The sequence below is a fragment of the Tachyglossus aculeatus genome, chromosome 2 (assembly GCF_015852505.1).
Source record: "Tachyglossus aculeatus isolate mTacAcu1 chromosome 2, mTacAcu1.pri, whole genome shotgun sequence".
NCBI classification, from domain to species: Eukaryota; Metazoa; Chordata; class Mammalia; order Monotremata; family Tachyglossidae; genus Tachyglossus; species Tachyglossus aculeatus.
In genome coordinates this window covers 154,691,506-154,712,615 of record NC_052067.1, presented here as the reverse complement: position 1 = coordinate 154,712,615, position 21,110 = coordinate 154,691,506, and the positions used below count along the sequence as shown (strand labels likewise).

At 41.4% G+C, this 21,110-nt stretch overlaps 1 protein-coding gene and 1 non-coding gene across 2 annotated transcripts in view; one reads left to right on the top strand and one right to left on the bottom strand.

Annotated features, from left to right (window-relative positions):
• Positions 1-21,110, top strand: part of DBX2 (developing brain homeobox 2) — a 73,639-nt gene that overhangs the window by 40,436 nt on the left and 12,093 nt on the right. The window contains 1 exon segment of the mRNA XM_038765269.1: positions 11,301-11,396. Coding sequence (XP_038621197.1) covers positions 11,301-11,396 — 96 coding nt within the window.
• Positions 19,359-19,496, bottom strand: LOC119924443. The gene has a single exon (XR_005449156.1). It is a non-coding gene; the product is annotated as a small nucleolar RNA SNORA7 (small nucleolar RNA).

Sequence of the window (21,110 nt, the reverse complement as noted above, 5' to 3'; positions counted from 1 at the left end):
TCATTATTAAAAAATACCACAATTATTAAATACCATAATTAACATTAATTATCATTGGAATTGTTTTTCAATAGGGACCAGAGAGCACCTGATTGAGAGCTGTTCCCTGGGTGGGCTGATAGTCCTATCTTTCCCGCCACCCACACCCAATTCCATCAACTCGCCAGGTGTCAGCCTGCTTGTCCTCTGGGCTTGTATTCATTCATTCAATCGTATTTATTGAGCGTTTACTGTGTGCAGAGCATGTTACTAAGTGCTTGGAAAGTACAATACAGCAATAAGGAGAGACAATCCCTGCCCATAGTGGACTTACAGTTGAGGTGCCCTTCCCTTCCTTCCCTATCTTCCTCATTTTCTCCAATCTCAATTTGGGTACACCAGGGCTTTAGACTATAAAATCATTATCTAACAACCCTGTTGTACTGGACTCTCCCAAGCACTTAATATAGGGCTCTGCACACAATAAGCGTTCAATAAATATTTTTAATTGACTAGCTAGTGGGGTGGTGATGGGAGACTGGTCTGGGGCTCACTCTTATCTCCCACTGTTGGGTAGGGATTGTCTCTATATGTTGCCAATTTGTACTTCCCAAGCGCTTAGTACAGTGCTCTGCACATAGTAAGCGCTCAATAAATGCGATTGTTGATGATGATGATGATGATCAAACTGCTATGCTGATCAAAGAGACCAAACTGAGAAGCAGCATGACATAGTGGATAGAGCACTGGCCTGGGAATTCTAATCCCCACTCTGCTACTTTTCTGCAAGTCACTTCACTTTTCTGTTCCTCAGTTACCTCATTTGTAAAGTGGAGATTGAGACTGTGAGCCCCACATGGGACAGGGACTGTGTCCAACCTGATTTGCTTGTATTCACCCCAGTGATTAGTACAGTGCCTGACACATAGTAAGCACTTAACAAATGCTACTATTATCATTATTATTATTACCTGATTTCAGGATTTCATGCCTGGATTCAGAGACAGCCTGGTAAGACCTGACCCCTTACAGCTTTTTATGCACATGACAATCTCCATCATTGTTAGATGGATTTAGTGCTAGGCTTGCCTTTTTTAACCCCAGAATTATCTCAATGAAAATTATGATATTTAATAAGCACTTATGATGTACCAAGCCCTGTGCTAAGCACTGAAGTAGATACAATATAAGAACCCACCCTATCCCACATGGAGCCCACAGTCCAAATGGAAGGGAGAACAGAGTTCTTACATCCATTTTATAGAGGAGGAAACTGAGGCACAGAGGTAAAGCAACTTGCCTAAAGTCAACTAGCAGGCAATCAATGGATCAATCAATTAATCAATGGCATATAGTGAGCACTTACCGTATATATAATACTATATTAAGCACTTGGTAAATGCATACACTTGGTATACAAAGTTGGTATACACATTCCCTGTTCACAAGGAGTTCTCCTTCCCCAGCCCCCTCCTCCCCCTCGCCCCCCCCGGTGCATGCTCTCTCCATTAGGGCACACTGCTTTTCAGGAAAGCAAAGATAAATCTTTTCAAAGGTATTTTTGGGCAAACATGGTCAATGGGACAAAGATGTAGTAGCTAAGAGTCACCAGTCCTTCTCTTTGTTGTCACAAACAAAAAGATACAAAATTATATGAACTAGTCTATTTCTTAAATTCCACAACTCTAAAAGAAGAAAATGTCTAAAAAGGTTTAGCACTGGAAATTGGCCTTAACAACTTAAGCTTCTGCTAATATCCAGAAGTAAACATTGGAATTATTAAACTTAATTATATTTTCTTCCTTATTTCTATCTATGACTCCTAGTGCGAGGTTGCTATAATCCAACATCCATCCATTTATAGTTCTTGACAGTTAGATACATCTCAGTGAGCTTTCTTCTCATTCCCCTATTTTATTTCTATAGTATAGGCATGTTAATCTATTCTTGTGGCTAGACTGTGTATTTATTTGATTACACATTTCTATTCAAGCTCACTTTTTAAAAACTACTAATTCCTAGTACTTGTTCATAGAAGAATTAGCAATCCAATACATTTTTTAAATAGATGAAAGAAGTAGGGAGGGGGAAGAGTGAGAGAAAGCGACCCCTCCAACCAGATGTTTCAGACTCCTACAAGGCACATAGTACACTTCATAAAAACAGGACAAACACAGACTCATTCACAGTCCTCTTAGAACTGTCAGTGCACAGCTGGAGGGGAAAAGAGAGAGAGAAAGGAGAGAGCATGAGAGACAGAGATGAAGGGGAGTCCACTCTACCTCACATCTGTCTAGCCTAGCAGGGCATGCCTCACTGATCCTGTAGCTTTTCTGTGGTTTCTTTGGCCTCTTTGGTATCTCTGTGGTTTATCTGTGGCCTCTTTGCTCACAGTTAGCCTTGCTGTAAACAGTGAAAACTAATTTTGTATGGGTTTATTGCTAAGATGGAGTAGCCCTAAACTCCAAGTACTTGGTATCTGGTTTATCCCTGACCTGACAGTGAAAGGCGTTCTTTGAAAATTTATAGAGCAAGCAGGCAACACCTCTAATAGTTGCTTAGAAGATATTCACCATGGTCTTTTATATTCTAAAATCATCTCCTAAATGTTTTAACTTTTTCTCTTAGTCATTTTTTTGCACATCCAAGCCATTTTAATTTTAGTATTTATGGAACTAGCAATACTGTGGAGATAGTTTTATGGAGGGAACAAAATAGCAGTAAGGTAAAGCATGGTATTCTTCACCATTCTTGTTATATTTCTTCATCTTGCTGTGGTAATGGGCTTTGGCAAGGCCAGTAGGCTGAAAGGAAAGAGAGAGGGCAAAAAAGGAAAAAGAGAGGAGAAAAAATACAAAAAAAAGGGGATGGAAGGGTGGAGGGAGGAAGAGGCAGGGAAGAGGAAGATGAGAAAAAGAAGAAGTGGGGACAGGAAATAGGGGAAATAGGGATGGGAATGGGAAAGGAGCACACTGGAGAGTGGAATAAAGTAAAGAAGAGAGAGAGAGGAGCTAAGAATGGTAGTTAAGGAGAGTCTTTCTCCACTAATTTCTTTCTTTCTCCACCATACCAACTTTCCACTGCTTCCAGGCACTGACAGTCAGAGTCCTGCTGCAAAGGTCTGGGTACAGAATCAGTCAGTTGGGCAATCTTATTTATTGAGTGCTTACTGTGTGCAGAACACTGTACTAAGCATTAGGGAGAGTACGATATAACAATAAACAGACTCCCTGCTCATAGTGAGCTTACTGTCTAGACGGTGTTGGGGTGGGGATTTCCCAACCTGACTGTGGCATTGGTATCCTGATGGTGGAAACCTGGGGTGGTTTCTCCAGCCTGGGATTGTCAGGAAAGCTCTCACTGTCTCAGTGACCAGGTCCTAGTCTATGAGAAATGGCTAGAAAGTAGCTACTCCTTTACTTGGCCCGAAGGTGGCTATTGCTGAGCAAAGAAAGGGAGTGGATAGAGAGGCTATCAATTCCTTGCTCCACTTGTTTCCCTGCTGCTGCTGTTACTGGGTGTCATCACTGCTGTTTATTCCCTGCTCCCACCCACTCAGAAGTGGGACATTAACAAGTCCTGCCATAAACTTTTTTTGTGGCTGAATGGAACACAGAATTCATGACTCCCATTTAAGATGGGTTGGACTGTCACATTCAAGGAAAACAGTTTTCCCTTGGACTCGATTGAAAAATGTGAACAGGATCAACGCAGAAGTATGAAATGTGTACAATTGGTGGCATAGAAATTTTTGAATCGTGAGAAATGTAGTCAGATTCAGAGTTCGTTGCTCCGACAACCTCAGATTACCTCAGCAATCAAGTAATGAACCTGTATTTCTGATTAAGGCCAAATCTGGAGCAAATAAGCTTTGAACTGAACTAATGGTCTCAAGGGCTGTGCCAATATAATTAAGATCCTGGCTTGCAGGATCCTTATTAAATGGCCCCAACTCTAAAGTATTCTTGGGAGAAAACTGCTGAGTATTGTGGTTTTCTGATGTGCATAAATGAAAATGAAGATGAAATCACCCAACTTGCTTCCCTTGGTTTGAAATTGAAGAGCGGGCAGTGAAAAATTGGCTTGTTCTACTGCACCAGGAAGTCCCAATTTCCTCATCTCATTTAAAAAGTCATTGACTTAACCATCTGGTAAGAAGAAAACATAACATTTCCATCTTCCTTTATAGTGTAAATTTTCCTTTGTAATGTTTTTAGGTGGTATTCTAGTATGATAATGATAAGTGGTCCCTTGAAATCATTGTCCATTATTCAATGGTATCTATTGAGCTCTTACCAATGCAAAACAGTGTGCTAAGCACCTGGGAGAGAGTAACACAAGCAATTTAGAACACCATTAATGAGGACAGTATCTAAATTATCCAAGAAGACAAATTGTCTGCCCTAATCTTAATACATCCGTAGGTGAAGATAGTTTGGAACTTTTCCTGTCACAAAGTTCTTCCTTATGTCTATCTCAAATCCCTCCTCCTGGAAACCCAGATCTAACATCACAGGTTACAGCAAGTTTCCATTGACCATCAGAAGCAGCGTGGCTTAGTGGATAGAGCACAGACCTGTGTGTCAGAAGGACCTGGGTTCTAATTCTGACTCCACCACTTGTTTGCTGTGTGACCTTGGGCTAATCGCGCCCCAATATCGCTTTCGTACTATCGCTCCTCCCCCTTCCCTTTCCTTCCCCTCTTTTGAAGCGCATATTATTCGCCTCTACCACACCCTCCAGATTTTTGTAGCTGTCATCTACCACCCCCCTGGCCCCACCTCCAACTTTTTTTCACAATTTTGACCCCTTTCTCACCTTCCTTCTCTCCTTTTCCATGCCCACATTGACCCTCGGAGACTTCAACATCCACATGGATGTCACTGGTGACTCCTCTGCTGCCCGCCATCTATCTCTCCTTGATGCTGCCAACCTCCTGCTCCACCCCACCTCGCCCACTCATCAACTTGGTCACACCCTCGACCTCATCATCTCCTACTCCTGCACCATCTCCGCCCTCACCAACTCTGAAATTCCTCTCTCTGATCATAACCTTCTCACCTGCCTCCTCACTCACACTCCTCCCCCCTGTAAATCTATATTACTACCCCACAGAGACTCTGCCCTCTCGACCCTATCCATCTTTCTCAGCACATCATATCCCACCTTGCTTCCCTATCCCCTCTACCCAATCTTGATGACCAGATTACTGCTCTCAATTCCACCCTCTCTACTCAACTCAACTTTCTTGCTCCCCTTTCCCTTCATTGCTCTCGTACCACTAACCCACAGCCTTGGATCACTGCCACTGTCCGCCTCCTTCGCTCTTATTCTCGTGTTGAACGCTGTTGGCGAAAGTCTAAACACCAAGCCAACCTTGTTCACTTCAAGTTTATCCTTTCCTGCCTTAACTCTGCCCTCTCTGTCAGGCAAAACTATTTCTCCTCCCTTATTGACACCCATGCCCATCATTCCTGTCAGCTGTTCCGAACATTTAACTCCCTTCTGAGGCCTCCTGTTCCTCCCCCTCCTCCATCCCTCGCCCCTAACAATCTGACTTCCTACTTCATTAGTAAAATTAACTCCATCAGGTCTGAGCTCCCCAAAGTCACCCCTCCCCCTTCTCTATACCCCTGCTCTGAACCCTCTGCACTACTCTCCCATCCTTCCCAGCTGTATCTTCAGATGAGATCTCCTCCCTTCTCTCAAGTGCTACTCCATTCACATGTGCTTCAGACCCCATTCCCTCTCATCTTATGAAATCTCTTGCCCTGTCCCTCCTCCCCTCCTTAACTACCATCTTCAACTGCTCACTCTCCACTGGTTCCTTCCCCTCTGCCTTCAAACATGCCCACGTCCCCCCCAACCCAAAAAACCCCTCTCTTGACCCCATCTCCCCTTTTAGTTATTGCCCTATCTCCCTCCTACCCTTCCTTTCCAAAATTCTAGAAAAAGTAGTCTACAATTGCTGCCTCGAATACCTCAATGCCAACTCTCTCCTTGACCCCCTCCAATCTGGCTTCCATCCTCTGCACTCCACTGAAACTGACCCCTGAAAGGTCTCCGATTACTTCCTTCTTGCCAAATCCAATGGCTCATACTCTATCCTAATCCTCCTCGACCTCTCAACTGCCTTCGACACTGTGGATCACCTCCTTCTCCTCAACACGCTATCCAACCTTGGCTTCACAAACTCTGTCCTCTCCTGGTTCTCCTCTTATCTCTTTGGTCATTCATTCTCAGTCTCCTTTGTGGGCTCCTCCTCCCCCTCCCATCCCCTTACTGTAGGGGTTCCTCAAGGGTCAGTTCTTGGTCCCCTTCTGTTCTCTATCTACACTCACTCCCTTGGTGAACTCATTCACTTGCACGGCTTCAACTATCAACTCTACGCTGAAGACATCCAAATCTGCATCCCTGCCCCTGCTCTCTCTCCCTCCCTCCAGGCTCATATCTCCTCCTGCCTTCAGGGCATCTCCATCTGGATGTCTGCCTGCCATCTAAAACTCAATATGTCTAAGACTGAACTCCTTATCTTCCCTCCCAAACCCTGCCCTCTCCCTGACTTTCCTGTCACTGTAGATGGCACTACCATCCTTCCCATCTCACAAGCCTGCAACCTTGGTGTCATCTTCGACTCCGCTCTCTCATTCACCCCTCACATCCAAGCCGTCACCAAAACCTGCCGGTCTCAGCTCCGCAACATCGCCAAGATCCACCCTTTCCTCTCCATCCAAACCGCTACCTTGCTGGTTCAATCTCTCATCCTATCCCAACTGGGTTACTGTATCAGCCTCCTCTCTGATGTCTCATCCTCCTGTCTCTCCCCACTTCAGTCTATACTTCACTCTGCTGCCCGGATTATCTTCGTACAGAAACGCTTTGGGCATGTCACTCCCCTCCTCAAAAATCTCCATTGGTTGCCTGTCAACCTACGAATTCAGCAAAAACTCCTCACTCTCAGCTTCAAGGTTCCCCATCACCTCGGCCCCTCCTACCTCACGTCCCTTCACTCCTTCTCCAGCCCAGCCCCCCCCCCCCCTGCTCCTCTGCTGCTAACCTCCTCACTGTGATTCGTTCTCGCCTGTCCCGCCACAGACCCCTGGCCCACATCCTTCCCCTGGCCTGGAATGCCCTCCCTCCACATATCCGCCAAGCTATCTCCCTTCCTCCTTTCAAAGCCCTACTGAGAGCTCACCTCCTCCAGGAGGCCTTCCCAAACTGAGCCCCCTTTTTCATCTCCTCCCCCCCAGCCTCCCTGCCCTACCGCCTTCCCTTACCCATACCACTTGTATATATTTGTACAGATTTATTATTCTATTTATTTTATTTGTACATATTTACTATTCTATTTATTTTGTTAATGATGTGCATATAGCTATAATTCTATTTGTTCTGACAATTTTGACACCTGTCTACATGTTTTGTTTTGTTGTCTGTCTCCCCCTTCTGTACTGTGAGCCCGTTGTTGGGTAGGGACCATCTCTATATGTTGCTGACTTGTACTTCCCAAGCTCTTAGTATAGTGCTCTGCACACAGTAAGCACTCAATAAATACGATTGGATGAATGAATTTAACTTCTCTGTGCCTCAGTTCTCTCATCTGTAAAATGGGGATTTGGACTATGAGCCCCACGTGGGACATGGACTGTGTCCAACCTGATTTGCTTCTATCCACCCCAGCATTTAATATAGTTTCTGGCACATAATAAGCACCTAACAAATACCACAAGTATTATGTAACAAACTCTCCTTATGCTTAAAGGCAATTTGGAATGGGGAGCCTTGAATTTCTCTTGTTCTGACTAAATAACCCTTTAATATTTCCTCATGGATACTGTTTTCCATCCATTTATTTATTTTGGTTGTCCTATACTGTACCCCTTCCAGTTTCTCTCAATTCCTTTTATGTTTTGGACCCCCAAATTGCTTCTGTATCCTGCTTGAAGTTGTTTGGGCTTGTCTTTCTTATTCTTCTTTTAGAATACCAGCACAAAGCAATTAGTAATTCTTTCTCTTGTAGTAATGAAATAACTCATTCTAATGTCACATGAATACGGAGATAAGTTTTTTTCTGGGATGAATGAGGAAAAATAATATCATAAGAAATTAGACATTACTATTTGGGGAACATATTTATATGTGATTTATGAAAACTCCAGTGATGGTCAGAATTTTGGCAAACAATTGTGTTAAAATTAAAATAACAATGATGGTATTTGTTAAGCACTTACTATGTGCAAAGCACTGTTCTAAGGGCTGAAAGCACCATACCTTCTAAAGTATTTGAAAGCAAAGGATTCTGTTTTCCTGTTTAGATAGTATATAGCTTTGGGGGAAAGTAATGTCTTCGAGATGGAAAATTGTGGACTTCGTTCAAAGTCTAAGTCTGCTATTGATTGGCTACAAGTTTGGGGGTCATTAATGATAAGCCTCAGGACAACAAAACATTAAATTTTGCTCTTGACAACTGCATAGTTACTTTAAAGAGCATTGGAGACAGTTTTGCCAATTGTACTTGTGTCCTGCTACACTGGTGAATAGACACTCTCTATCTAGCTAGATTGCTTAAAAGAAATAAGAGCAGTAGTAACAATATGGAAACATGAAAACATGAATGATACAGTGTGAAAGTGATGTCTACATGGACACCTCTTGGCTCCCTCTAGCCTGAAGTGTCACCTCAGAACTATTAATTTAATGTGAACTTCTCACTTCCTGCTACACAGATTTTGCTGTTTTGTTTTGTCAGAAAGATTCTTTGAAAGGATGAATGGTTTACTAATTTCTGAACATTCAATTTTTAATGTCAATTTGAAAGTAGTTTTTTGATGTATACTTTTATTAGTTTCTGACCTTTCAACATACCCATAATCACATGTTTAACTAGATTGCCACTTGACTCATGTCAGAGTCAAAGCCTTTGAAGGAAATGGAGCACTTAATTGGGATTTCACAGTGATTTCCACGTAAATCAGTTCAAACAAGGTATATTTGTGTACCAGAATTTGGAATGAACCAAGCTGGGATGTTAACTCCTGTGATGGAGAGATTTCACTCTGAAGTTTAAGCATGCTTTTGGAGCTCCGGTCTGTTTGAAAATGTGATCCAGTAGATATTTAAATTAAAAAAAATGGTTAAAACCAACAACTCTAATTTTGTATACCTCGGCATTTAGAAAATATCTAGTATATTCTGTTCCAACTTCATTTCGTCAGTTTTCCTTTTCCCCACCAGAAATCTGTTATTCAGTTTTCTTAGCGTCACTTTTAGCATTTCAGTTGACAGTTCAAGAGCTGGTGGGGAGAGGCTAGGAAATTTGGCCTGTGGAAAGAACAGGAAAAATTCAGCTCTTTAATTTTCATGGCTCTTTCCTGATGCACCTCAGTGGTGAGAAGGCTTCCACATCTGCACTTTCAGCATATGTGGTCAGTCCCTAATGCAGTTTGGATCAATGCCAAAGCAGATTTTCAAACACTTTGTTTAATTTTCTTTATTTTCCTATTCATTTTTCTTGACTTAGGCCAGCATAGGAGTTTAAATTTAGATTTTCCATGTAATGTTAATTTTTGAGTTAATACTGTTAAATCTTAGCCATTATATATGGTACAACATGGATGCAATTGACTGAACTCTGCTTTGATATACATATGAATGTTTCTCACCAGCACTAAAAATCTGAGGGCAACTTTTATCAATCAATTAATTGTTTTTATTGAGCACTTACAGTGTGCAGAGCACTGTACTAAGTGCTTGGGAGAGTTCACTATAACAATATAACAGACATATTCTCTGCCCACAATGAACTTTTAGTCCCATTTATATTCATTCATATTCTGGAGGCCTTAAATACTTTTTTAAAAATGGCTTAATTCAAATCCATATCACCTAGACTTTGCTAGAATTCAAGGATTCTGTGTTATACTGACTGAGTTGTAGAGAAATTTTAAGGAAGATACTTAATCTCCCTCCATCTATTTACTTTCCATTTAAGGCTTTTGAGGAGAATGTAAATAATGAAGGTATATGTTTATTTGCATGCATTCATTAAAGGAAAAAAAATAGCTGAGATCCTTGTGTACTGAGAAGCATTAGTCAATTTAAAAATCCCAAATTCATCACTAGATAGCCTACCAGTCAGTTGATTACATACTGACCTGGGAGTTTAAGACCTTCAATATGTTACCAACACTGAACCTGATACGGTCAAAGAGGATAAGAAAAGAAGACTTTCTTCTCTTGGTTTCTCATCCATAAAATAGGGATGAGATCCCAGTGCCCATCAACCTTACTGACTGCTTTTAAAATTCTTTGATAGTAGGAGAAAGTAGTTTGATTTATTTCCCATCCCCTAATACTACAAAAAAAAAAACAACCCCATAATGAGAAACACCTTGTCTCATTTGTTGAAAAGTTAAGAAAATTATATTTTAAAGCTCTCATGAAACTATCTGTGTGGTTTACAACACAAGCCTGGGAGTCAGAAGGATTTCGGTTCTAATGCCGGCTCCGCCACTTGGCTGCTGTGTGACCTTGGGCAAGTCACTTTACTTCTCTGTGCCTCAGTTACCTCGTCTATAAAATGGGGATTAAGACTGTGAGCCCCACATGGGACAGGGACTGTGTCCAACCTGATGAACGTGTATCTACTGTAGTTCTTAGAACAGTGTTTAGCACATAGTAAGCACTTAACAAATGCTATTGTTATTATTCGGTACTTTCAGTAAGTCTTTTCAAATGCGTACATGCTCCTTCCAAAACTTTTTTTATATTTTCACCAGAAGGAAAAACTAATTAGAACAAAATGTCTTTGTAAACTCATTTGATTGGTGCTAGAAAACATAAATATAATCAGAAGTGTGGTCAAAGAATGCGCCTTTTAACTTATTTAGTTGCTTATGAAAACAAACAGATCCCAGTCTGTGACTTGGGGCTCCAAATGTTTTCAAGTTTCTCAGAAATGTGGAATTCAGTAATGTGAAAGAAACAGAGATGATCTACATACTAAACACATTCATATCTGTTTTTCACTTAGCAAAATGTCCAGGGTGCTCAACAAGAATGTATATTTAATCCACACACTTCTGTCTCCATGAAAAATGGAGTTTATTGGGTGACTTTCCTAATGCATTTGAATCCATCAACAAAGTCCCAGAAATCTGAACGAACTATTTGGTTGAGTCTATCTTGCTACTGAATAATGGCTATTAGAATAATTGTTTCCCGAGAGAAGTTCTTCAGTTGGAGACATTTAGGAAAATGGGTGCTTATGAATATCATCTGAAAGAAATGGATAATCAATGAGATCAATGCTTTATCTGCAGCTCCTTCCAAACCTTTTTTTCTGAGAGCCCTGCCATTCTACTCAGCATGCTGCCGTGGGTTCTGTCAGCGCCTTGCCTCCCCCACTGCTTTTCCAAGTAAGTTTTTATGCTTCATCAGTGATGCTTGAGTTATTCTGTAAACCAAAGCAGCAGGATTTAATGTGTTCTGGAAAACTAATTGGTAATTCAATGGCAAGGAGCTGATTCCTCAGGAAAATCACAGCAATCCTATTCAGGAGGTTTGCAAAGATTGATCAAATTTAAGCACGCTGTTGCAATTGTGAGGGGCTTCTAATGGCATTGAGCCATTCACACCAAGCTAACTCTGGAAAGTTACTTGTTTTCAATGTGGTAGAAAAAGATCGCTGAAGCATCAATTTAACCCTTTTTTAAAAAAAATCTGAGCGATACTCATTTGAAAAAGAGAAGTGGAAATATTGCAAAGCCAGGAAAGTTATATTCTAGATATTGGCAAAAACTGGAATTGACATAATAATGATTCAGAAATCTATTAGTAATTTATGAAAAAAAAGTTCTAACAGGAGGTGAACTCCCCTGAACTCCCCTAGTTTCTAAAAAGGAAAAAAATCCAACATAACAAAGCAGTAGTATATTAAAAAAGATGTTTCTAGAAATATTGAGAAATATTCTGAATAACAATTGCCTCATGCTCTAAAAACAGAACCTCGAAACCCCCAATCTAACTCTGTACCCAATTTCAAAATTTCTGCTAAAGTTAACCTTGATCTTGAGAGCTGTTCAGATCATTAAAGATTCTGTTTTAGAGTATTTTGATGTTTGGAATTAAGGAGGAGATTTGATGCTGTGCTCATTTTCGACGTCTCAAAACTATGACCTCATTCCAAGCTGCTGTTGCAGCCCAAACAAAAGTGAAATGAAGGTCCAGTTATTTCAAAGTGCAAGAACTGCTACCACAGTTAGATCTGACTAGGCACAAGGGTTTTATGAATGTTTCAGGAGAGCAGTTGCTAAATTGAATGATTCTTGACAAGTGAGGCAGCAAATTCTGGCAGTTTAATGAGCTGCAAGTTTCTGAGCATTGCTTAATGGGGCTGAGACTTTCCCACAGAGCGTTCAACATGGTCCTGGCTCCGGCACAATGGATGACAGCTCCATGACCAATCATCACTTTCACTTTAGTCATCCACACGCGACCTCACCACAATTTTTCACTGTGCAGATGAACTTTAGGAACCATTTCTCCTTGAAAAGACTCTGTCAAGGGTCAGTCGCCCTTTTGTATGGTCATAAAGCAACGCTCTATGTGCCAGTCTTTTCTCCTGTCTCACATTCCAAGTGAATTTCTGGACACTGTTTAAAGCACTCGACTGAAAAATAAAGCAGTGAATGAAACTGACTTTTATAGACTCATTCTAGCTCATCTTCCCATATAACCCTGTCTACCTGAAAAGGGATTTAGTGGATGAGCTGAGTGTGTACAGGGATTTGCTGAATACATTGGGCCCATTATCGACTCTGGGGATTGTTTATTAACCAGGACTGATACACTAGTATTTTGGAAGTGACCTATTAATTGTCCATTTAACTAGAATGTATTGAATTCAAACGAAAAAATAGAAACCATGACTAAACCTTTTACTCGCTCCTTCAAGGTGGTCTCCCCTGAAGGCAAGTGAAGATTAGTGCACTGATTAAGAAGACATTTATCTCCATACACCATAGAGCTGGAGGGAAGGACTTTAATAGTAATGTCAAAAATTCCAATATTTGGTACTGAATAAGTGCTAATAGCAAAGTAGAATTCAATCTTTGTGAATGTGTTCTGAGAATGAGAATTGCAAATTGACTTCACTTACTTTAGGGCAATAGTAACTTTGATCTTGCATGCTAGATTCTCTGGCCATTAGATATACTGTTTATTTTATTTTTTAAAGAAGACTCTTCGCACTACTCGTGTTTTACTTATATAAAAAGTTTTGCCTTTCGTTTAATTTAGTGAACATAGCAATTAAAGGGGTTTTCAGAAGTTTCCTGGTTACTGTTTGCGACATCTTCTCAAATGGTAATAAAAAGGGATCTGTTCCACAGGACTCATCGTCTACTATTGATTATTATGTCCAGTTCAGTTGCTCAGTTTGGTCTTTTGAATAATCTGCTACTGTAATTTGTGGAGTTATCTCTCTCTGGATGAATGCTCTCTTTCTGTGCACATACATGTGTATATGTATAAGTAAGTGTCATGCAGATATAGGTTAGAGAAGACCAGACTTGCTTTGCATGTCATTTTCAAAGTTGGCATTTCATACTGCTTTCAAGACGCCGCCCTCCTAGCTAATAAAATATGGCATTTCTCCTTATTAGGTGCAATTTCCAAAAAGACTACTTATTTTGCCTTTCAGAACATTTATTTTTATTAGCAAGAAAATGACAAAAAGGTCACTTTGTGGAATTATGTCAATAAATCCCTCCTGTGCAAATATTAACTTTTAGACAAAATTGTGAAAGAGACGATTTATTAAAATGAACTCAACTGCACAAAAATGAAGTTTTCACTTAAGGTACTTAATTTGTCTAAGAGATCTTTCCCATAGATGGTTATTTTTAAATTTTTCCATCACGCAATAGGATTCACTTTTACATCTGTCTTTATAATTTTACTTTCAGTGCACTAGGCCAGGCTGTTTAGTGGGCTCTTGCCCACTCCCAAACACTCCCAAACAGGGCTTGGGAGTCAGAGTTTGTGGGTTCTATTCCCGGCTCTGCCACCTGTCTGCTATGTGACCTTCAGCAAATCACTTAACTCCTCTGTGCCTCAGTTACTTCATCCGTAAAATGGGGATTGAGTCTGTGAGCCCCACATGGGACAACCTGATTACCTTGTATTTACCATAGTGCTTAGAACAGTGCTTGGCACATAGTAAGCGCTTAACAAATACCATATTTATTTAAAACTCTATCCTTCAAGTAACAGAACTCCATAGCATAAAATTCCACCTCTCTTCTTCTAAACACCTTGTGTTCTCTTTTTCATCACTCACTTCTTTCATGTATTTTCACTGTATGTTTTGGATAGAACATTGTTAGGGTGTTAGGGAACATTCTTAAAACAACATGCATCATCTAGGTTAGTGCATTATACAGTGTTGGAAGGAGAGGTTGGGATGCTGATGACACCCAAATCTACATCTCCAGCCCTGATCTCTCTCCCTCTGCAGTCTCACATTTCCTCCTGCCTTCAAGACATCTCTATTTGGTTGGACTCCCTCTGACCATCATATCTTCCCCCTCAAACTTTGTCCTCCTGCTCACTTTCCCATCACTGATGATGGCACTACCATCCTTCCTGTCTCTCAAGCCCATAACCTTGGCATTAACCTTGACTCCTCTCCCTCATTCAACCCACATATTCAAGCCGTCACTAAATCTTGTCAGTCTCACTTTCACCACATCGCTAAAATCCACCTTTTCCTCTCCATCCTACCTGCTACCACATTATTGTATCATCCTACTTGCTGACCTCCCTGTCTCCTGTTTCTCCCCACTCCGGTCCGTATTCCATTCTGCTGCCCGAATTATTTTCCTTCAAAAACATTCATTCATTCATTCATTCAATCGTATTTATTGAGCGCTTACTGTGTTCAGAGCACTGTACTAAGCTCTTGGGAAGTACAAGTTGGCAACATATAGAGACGGTCCCTACCCAACAGTGGGCATTCAGACCATATCTCCCTCCTCCTCAAGAAACTCCAGTGGTTTCCCATCCACCTCCACAACAAACAAAAACTCCTTACCATTTGCTTTAAAGCACTTAATCACGTTGCCCCCTCCTACCTCACATCACTACTCTCCTACTACAACCCAGCCTGCACACTTCATTCCTCTAATACTAACCTTCTCACTGTACCTCGACCTTATCTATCTTGCCGCTGACCTCTCGCCCACATCCTACCTCTGTCTTGGAATACCCTCCCTCCTCATATCAGACAGATAATTGATCTCCCCCACTTCAAAGCCTTATTGAAGGTACATCTCCTCCAAGAAGCCTTCTCTGATTAAGCCTTCCTCTCCTCTTCTCCCACTCCCTTCTGTGCCACCCTGACTTGTTCCCTTCATTCATCCTCCCTCCAACCCCCACAGCACACATGCATATATCTGTAATTTATTTATGTACTTATTATTTATTTATATTTATTGTATTTATATTAAAATATATTTAAATTTTATTTAAATTTTATAGTATTATATATAGTAGTAGTATCCTATATTATTCATAGGATTATATATAGTATAGTAAAATAGTATTAAATTATATTTAAATGTTTATTGTATTTATTTATTTATTATTTAATTTATTTATTAAATTAATAATTTATTTATTATTTAATTATGTCTGTCTCCTCTAGAATGTGAACATATGGGCAGGGAATTTGTCTGTTTGTTGCCATAGTGTACTCTCACAAGCACTTAGTATAGTGCTTTGCACACAGTAAGCACTCAACAAATGTGATTGAATGAATGGAAGTGTACACAGGTAGCTTTGGTCAATGTGTACATATTATAACATGACTTTATTATAGTGCTATCCATGAGGAAGTGTTCAGTAAATGTAATAATAATAATAATGATAAGTAGCATGGTCTAGTGGATAGAGCACGGGCCTAGGTGTCTGAAGGATCTGGGTTCTAATACCAGCTCTGCCACCTGTCTGCTCTCTGACCTTGGACAAGTCACTTCATTCTCTGGGCCTCAGTTACCTCATCTGTTAAATGGGGATTAAGACTGTGAGCCCCATGTGGGGCATGGACTGTGTCCAACCTGAGTAGCTTGTATCTACCCCAGTGCTTAGTACAGTGCCTGGCATATAGTAAAGTGCCTAGCAGATACCAATAAAAAAAAGTTGTGATGCAGTTAAGCACTTAATATGTGCCAAGCATTGAACCAAAAACTCGAAGTAGGTACAATTTAATCGGGTCAGACAGAGTCCCTGTCCAAAATGGGGAGCATAGTCTAAGTAAGATTGAGAGAACAGACATTGAATCTCTTTTTTACAGATAGGAAATCGAAGCATAGATAAGTTAAATGACTTGACCAATGTCATATAGCAGGAGAGTGATCGAACTGGGATTAGATTGATTTATTTTTTCTTAACATGGACTTCATCAAGAATGTAAGCCCCACTAGTATATTAGAACCAGAAGACCTACTGTTGCAGATGCTTAGGCATAGGGACTTTCACAAGAGGTTTTGGCTGCATCTAGGATTTGGATGGAGATTGCAGGGGTGGGGCATTTTACTTACCCCTGGAAGGTAGGTCCTTTGTCAGGTACAGACCTTTCTTTGTGACCTTGTCTCAGTAATGCTTGGTGCGTGTATTGGGCGGGGGGAGAGACCTTGGTGAGTTATTCCTCATTCACCACCTGCCTGGTTGTGTTCTATTTCAGAGCCAGCAGCCGGAGGGATGGAATTTGGAAAGTGACAAAATCTTTGAAACTGCTTGGAATAGGGAGAAGGCTGTTGATTAGCTGAGTCCAAAAGCTTTGCAACCCTTTGTCTCCTGATAGACAATAGAACCTGTGTGGGCTGCATCCAGACTAATAAGGCTTGTCAAGTGAGGGAGTTGAACTTTGAGGCAAATTATGTTCAAGTCACACTAAATACATCTAATACTGGAGGGTGCGATGGTCATATAAATGGTATAGCAAGAGCATGCGATCAACCACAGAGTATTTTTAAAGAAGCCATAGACCCAAGACAATAGATTTTCCAAGATGATAGCTCTAAACAGGAGTTCAGAGAGTGAGTGGAAGCCACTCTGGGAAGACCCTGGGAACAGGGTCTTGGTTCTTTGTTCCCAGTCAGACCAAAATAATCTGAAGCCCCCCTAAGGAGTATATGTTTTATTATTAGAGTATTTGTTAAAGGCTTATTTTGTGCCAAGCACTGTACCTAGCTCTGGGATATACACAAGATAATCAGGATGGACACGGTCCTCTCAACTGTAAGCTCATTGTAGGCAGGTAACAGATCTACCAGTTCTGTTGCAGAGTACTCTCCCAAGAACGTAAGACAGTGCTGTGCACACAGTAAGGACTCAATAAATATCATTGAATGATTGAGTCGCCTAAGTTTACAGAGCAGATTCGCAACAGAGCCGGAATTAGAACCTAGGTCCTCTGATTCCAAGATCCATGCTCTTTCCATTAGGCCATGCTGCTTTCCAAATGATGTGCAGGAGACAAGAGAAAATTGGGGATTGGAAATCAGATGGGGATTTGGGCTTAGGGAGGGAGATTTGGTCATTGTTGATGTGGAGGTGTTAGCTAAAGAATGGAATAGTTCCCTAAGACTAGCTTCCTGAGAAGCAGTGTGGCCAGTAGAAGAGCACAGATCTGGGAAATAGAGAACCTGGATCCTAAACCTTGGCTCTGCCATTACTCTGCTATGTGACCTTGGACAAATCACTTAATTTCTCTTTGTCTGTTACCTCATCCATAAAATGGTGATTAAGATTGTGAGCCGCATATGGGACATGGACTGTGTACAACCTGATAAGCTTGTATCTACCCCAGTGATTAGTACAGTTCCTGGCAAATAGTAAACACTTAACAAATACCATTAAAAAATAGAGAGTGACTTTAGGATGTAAAGAGTAGGAGACCCAGAACGAAGCCTTGTGGGACCCCAAAGTCAAGGGGTGAGAGATAGAAATAAAGAAGACTAAGAAGGAACAGTCATAGAAGGAGACATAGAAGGAGAACCAGGAGATAGTGTTTTTTTTAATGGCATTATTAAGCGCTTACTATGTGCAAAGCACTGTTCTAAGCGCTGGGGAGGTTACAAGGTGATCAGGTTGTCCCACGGGGGGCTCACAGTCTTAATCCCCATTTTCCAGATGAGGTAACTGGGGCACAGAGAAGTTAACTGACTTGCCCAAAGTCACACAGCTGACAATTGGCAGAGTCAGGATTTGAACCCATGACCTCTGACTCCAAAACCCATGCTCTTTCCACTGAGCCACGCTGCTGCTCCAGTTTTTCTGATATATCCAAGATTTTAAAGTGTTTCAAAGAGAAAGGAGTGGTCCGCAATGTTAAAGACAGCCAAGAGGTTAATGAGGATTAGGATGACAAAATGAAGTCATTCGGTTTGGTTATGAGGCGGTGCCTAAGAGTTGCTATACTTTTATAACTGGAAGGAATTTCCACATTGTTCTGCTATGTATAAAATGGCTTTGCCCTCTCTCCTTCCAAAGAAACCGAAGCTTTTCCATAGTTTTTGTGCCTGGATTGGAGCCAGTGGTCATGATGCCATCCTGAAATGCCAGAAAATATGTTTGGCTGAGCTGTGATTCTTAGGGTAAGGTTAAGTGGAAAGACATAAAATATAATGAGCTGAATTCTCCACTTGCAGCTCTGGAGAACACAATCATACATCAGTGAGAACTTGCAAAGAATAGGAACAACCTTTATAGCTCCTGGATTCTCTTCTCAAACAAGAATTCCCATCACTTAGTGCTTTTTACTGAATGCAGAGCACTGTACTAAAGCTTGGGAGAATAGTTTCACCTGCTTTGAATGGTCTCTGAGGAAGCCTGCAATTTAGCTGTCTTCTGTGTTTCATAGAGTCATATATGGGAGCAGACATATGTCCCTGTCTTTGCATAATCCTTACCTAACCTTCGCGTAATCCTTATGCACTGGTTTGCACCCATATTCACAGATATTCCAGAGTTCCTACATAGGCTGAATAAGTGGTAGTAATATGGAGCACTGAGCATTGAGCATTGATCATGGAACATTGAGCATCCACTCGAGGCAATATACTATAGTAAGCTCTTGGAAGAGTTGTTGTTGTTATCTTACGCTGTTAAGTCATGTTTGACCCATAGCGATGTCATGGGCATATCTCTCCCAGAACATCCCACCTCCATCTGCAGTCATTCTGGTAGTGTACCCATAGAGTTTTCTTGGTAAAAATATGGAAGTGGTTTACCATTGCCTGCTTCCTCACAGTAAACTTGAGTCTCTGCCCTCGACTCTCTTCCATGCCGCGGCTGCTCAGCACAGGTGAGCTTTGACATGTAGCAGATTGCCTTCTACTTGCTAGCCACTGCCCACGCTAGGAATGGAATGGATATTCCTCTGCTTGACTCTCCCTCCCACAGTCGGGACTAGTAGAGTACTAGAAACTCTCCAGGGGCGACCCTGAGAGGGGCTTGGGTTCTAATCCTGGCTCCACCATCTGTCTGCTGTGTGACCTTGGGCAAGACACTTAACTTCTCTGTGCCTCAGTTACCTCATCTGTGAAATGGGGATTAAGAATGTGAGCCCCACGTGGGACAGGGATTGTGTCCAATCTAAATAACTTGTATCTACTCCAACACTTAGAACAGTGCCTGATACATAGTAAGTGCTTAATAAGTACCATAATTATTATTATCATTATTATTAGCATTTTCAGGGTTTAAGAATGTGACCAGCACTGGCTTGTCTTTGGAGGAGATCCCATAGCACCTAGAGGAAGAATGTCCTGAGAGTTGTGCTCTGGCATATTTGGAGGGAGAGGGAATTTCAGGGAAGGGGAAGAGGTCACAGGTGGAAGAGATGAGAACGAGCTGCAGTGAGTAGGTTAGCTGGAGAGAAACAAAAAGCGCTAACTGTGGTGTGATGGGAGAACCTCAGAAATCACAAGTTGCTATCACAGTTGCCATCCCCCTCTAGATGGTGAATAGTGCGAACAAATACCATTATTATTATTAGTATTGTTGTGGGCAGGGAACATGTCTGTTTGTTGTTATATTGTACTCTCCCAAACACTTAGTAGGGTGCTCTGCACACAGCAAACACTCCATAAATGTGACTGAATGAATCACAGTGCCCCCTTTATTGGCAATGAGTCACATGACCACATGAAACACAGCGGGCAATTCAGAAGGCAGCAGGGCCAGCTCAGCTCCAAGAGCCCCCCCCTGCCCTACACTGGCTGGAAAGTTCCAGAAAACTACCCGTTCGATCTTCAACGACCTGCCAAGGTTTGTCTTTCCAAGGGGAAAAGGTTTCGCAGCTGTGACTCCGGGAGGCAGCTTAATGTGTCCCCGTTGCAGGCTACGTATGCAATTCTCAGTGTTGCCAACTTGTACTTCCCAACTGCTTAGTACAGTGCTCTGCACACAGTAAGCGCTCAATAAATACGATTGAATGAATGAACGAAGTAGGCACTTAATAAATACCATAATTATTACTATTATTCTTTATTATTCATTCATTCATTCCTATTTGTTGAGCGCTTACTGTGTGCAGAGCACTGTACTAAGTGCTTGGGAGGGTAGAATGCAACAATAACTAGACACATTCCCTGCCCCAAATGAGCTTCATCCTTAGCACTCCTTACTCCTTTGGTTCATCTTGTCTGTTTCTCTTTGTCCCTCCTCCCTGGAAGGGGAACCCACCACCCTTTATAAGAGAGGAAAGGTTCAGCTCCTACTGCTCATGGAGAGGGGTCAATTTGGCCTAGTGGATAGAGTATGGGTCTCGGAGTAAAAAAGACCTAGGTTCTAATCTCAGCTCAGTCACTTTCATTCACTCATTCATGCATTCAATCAGATTTATTGAGTGCTTCCTATGTGCAGAGCACTGTACTAAGTGCTTGGGAAGTACAAGTTGGCAACATATAGAGACGGTCCCTACCCAACAGTGGTTTCACAGTCTAGAAGGGGGAGACAGACAGCAAAACAAAACATGTGGACAGGTGTCAAGTCGTCAGAACAAATAGAAATAAAGCTAGATGCACATCATTAACAAAATAAATAGAATAGTAAATATGTACAAG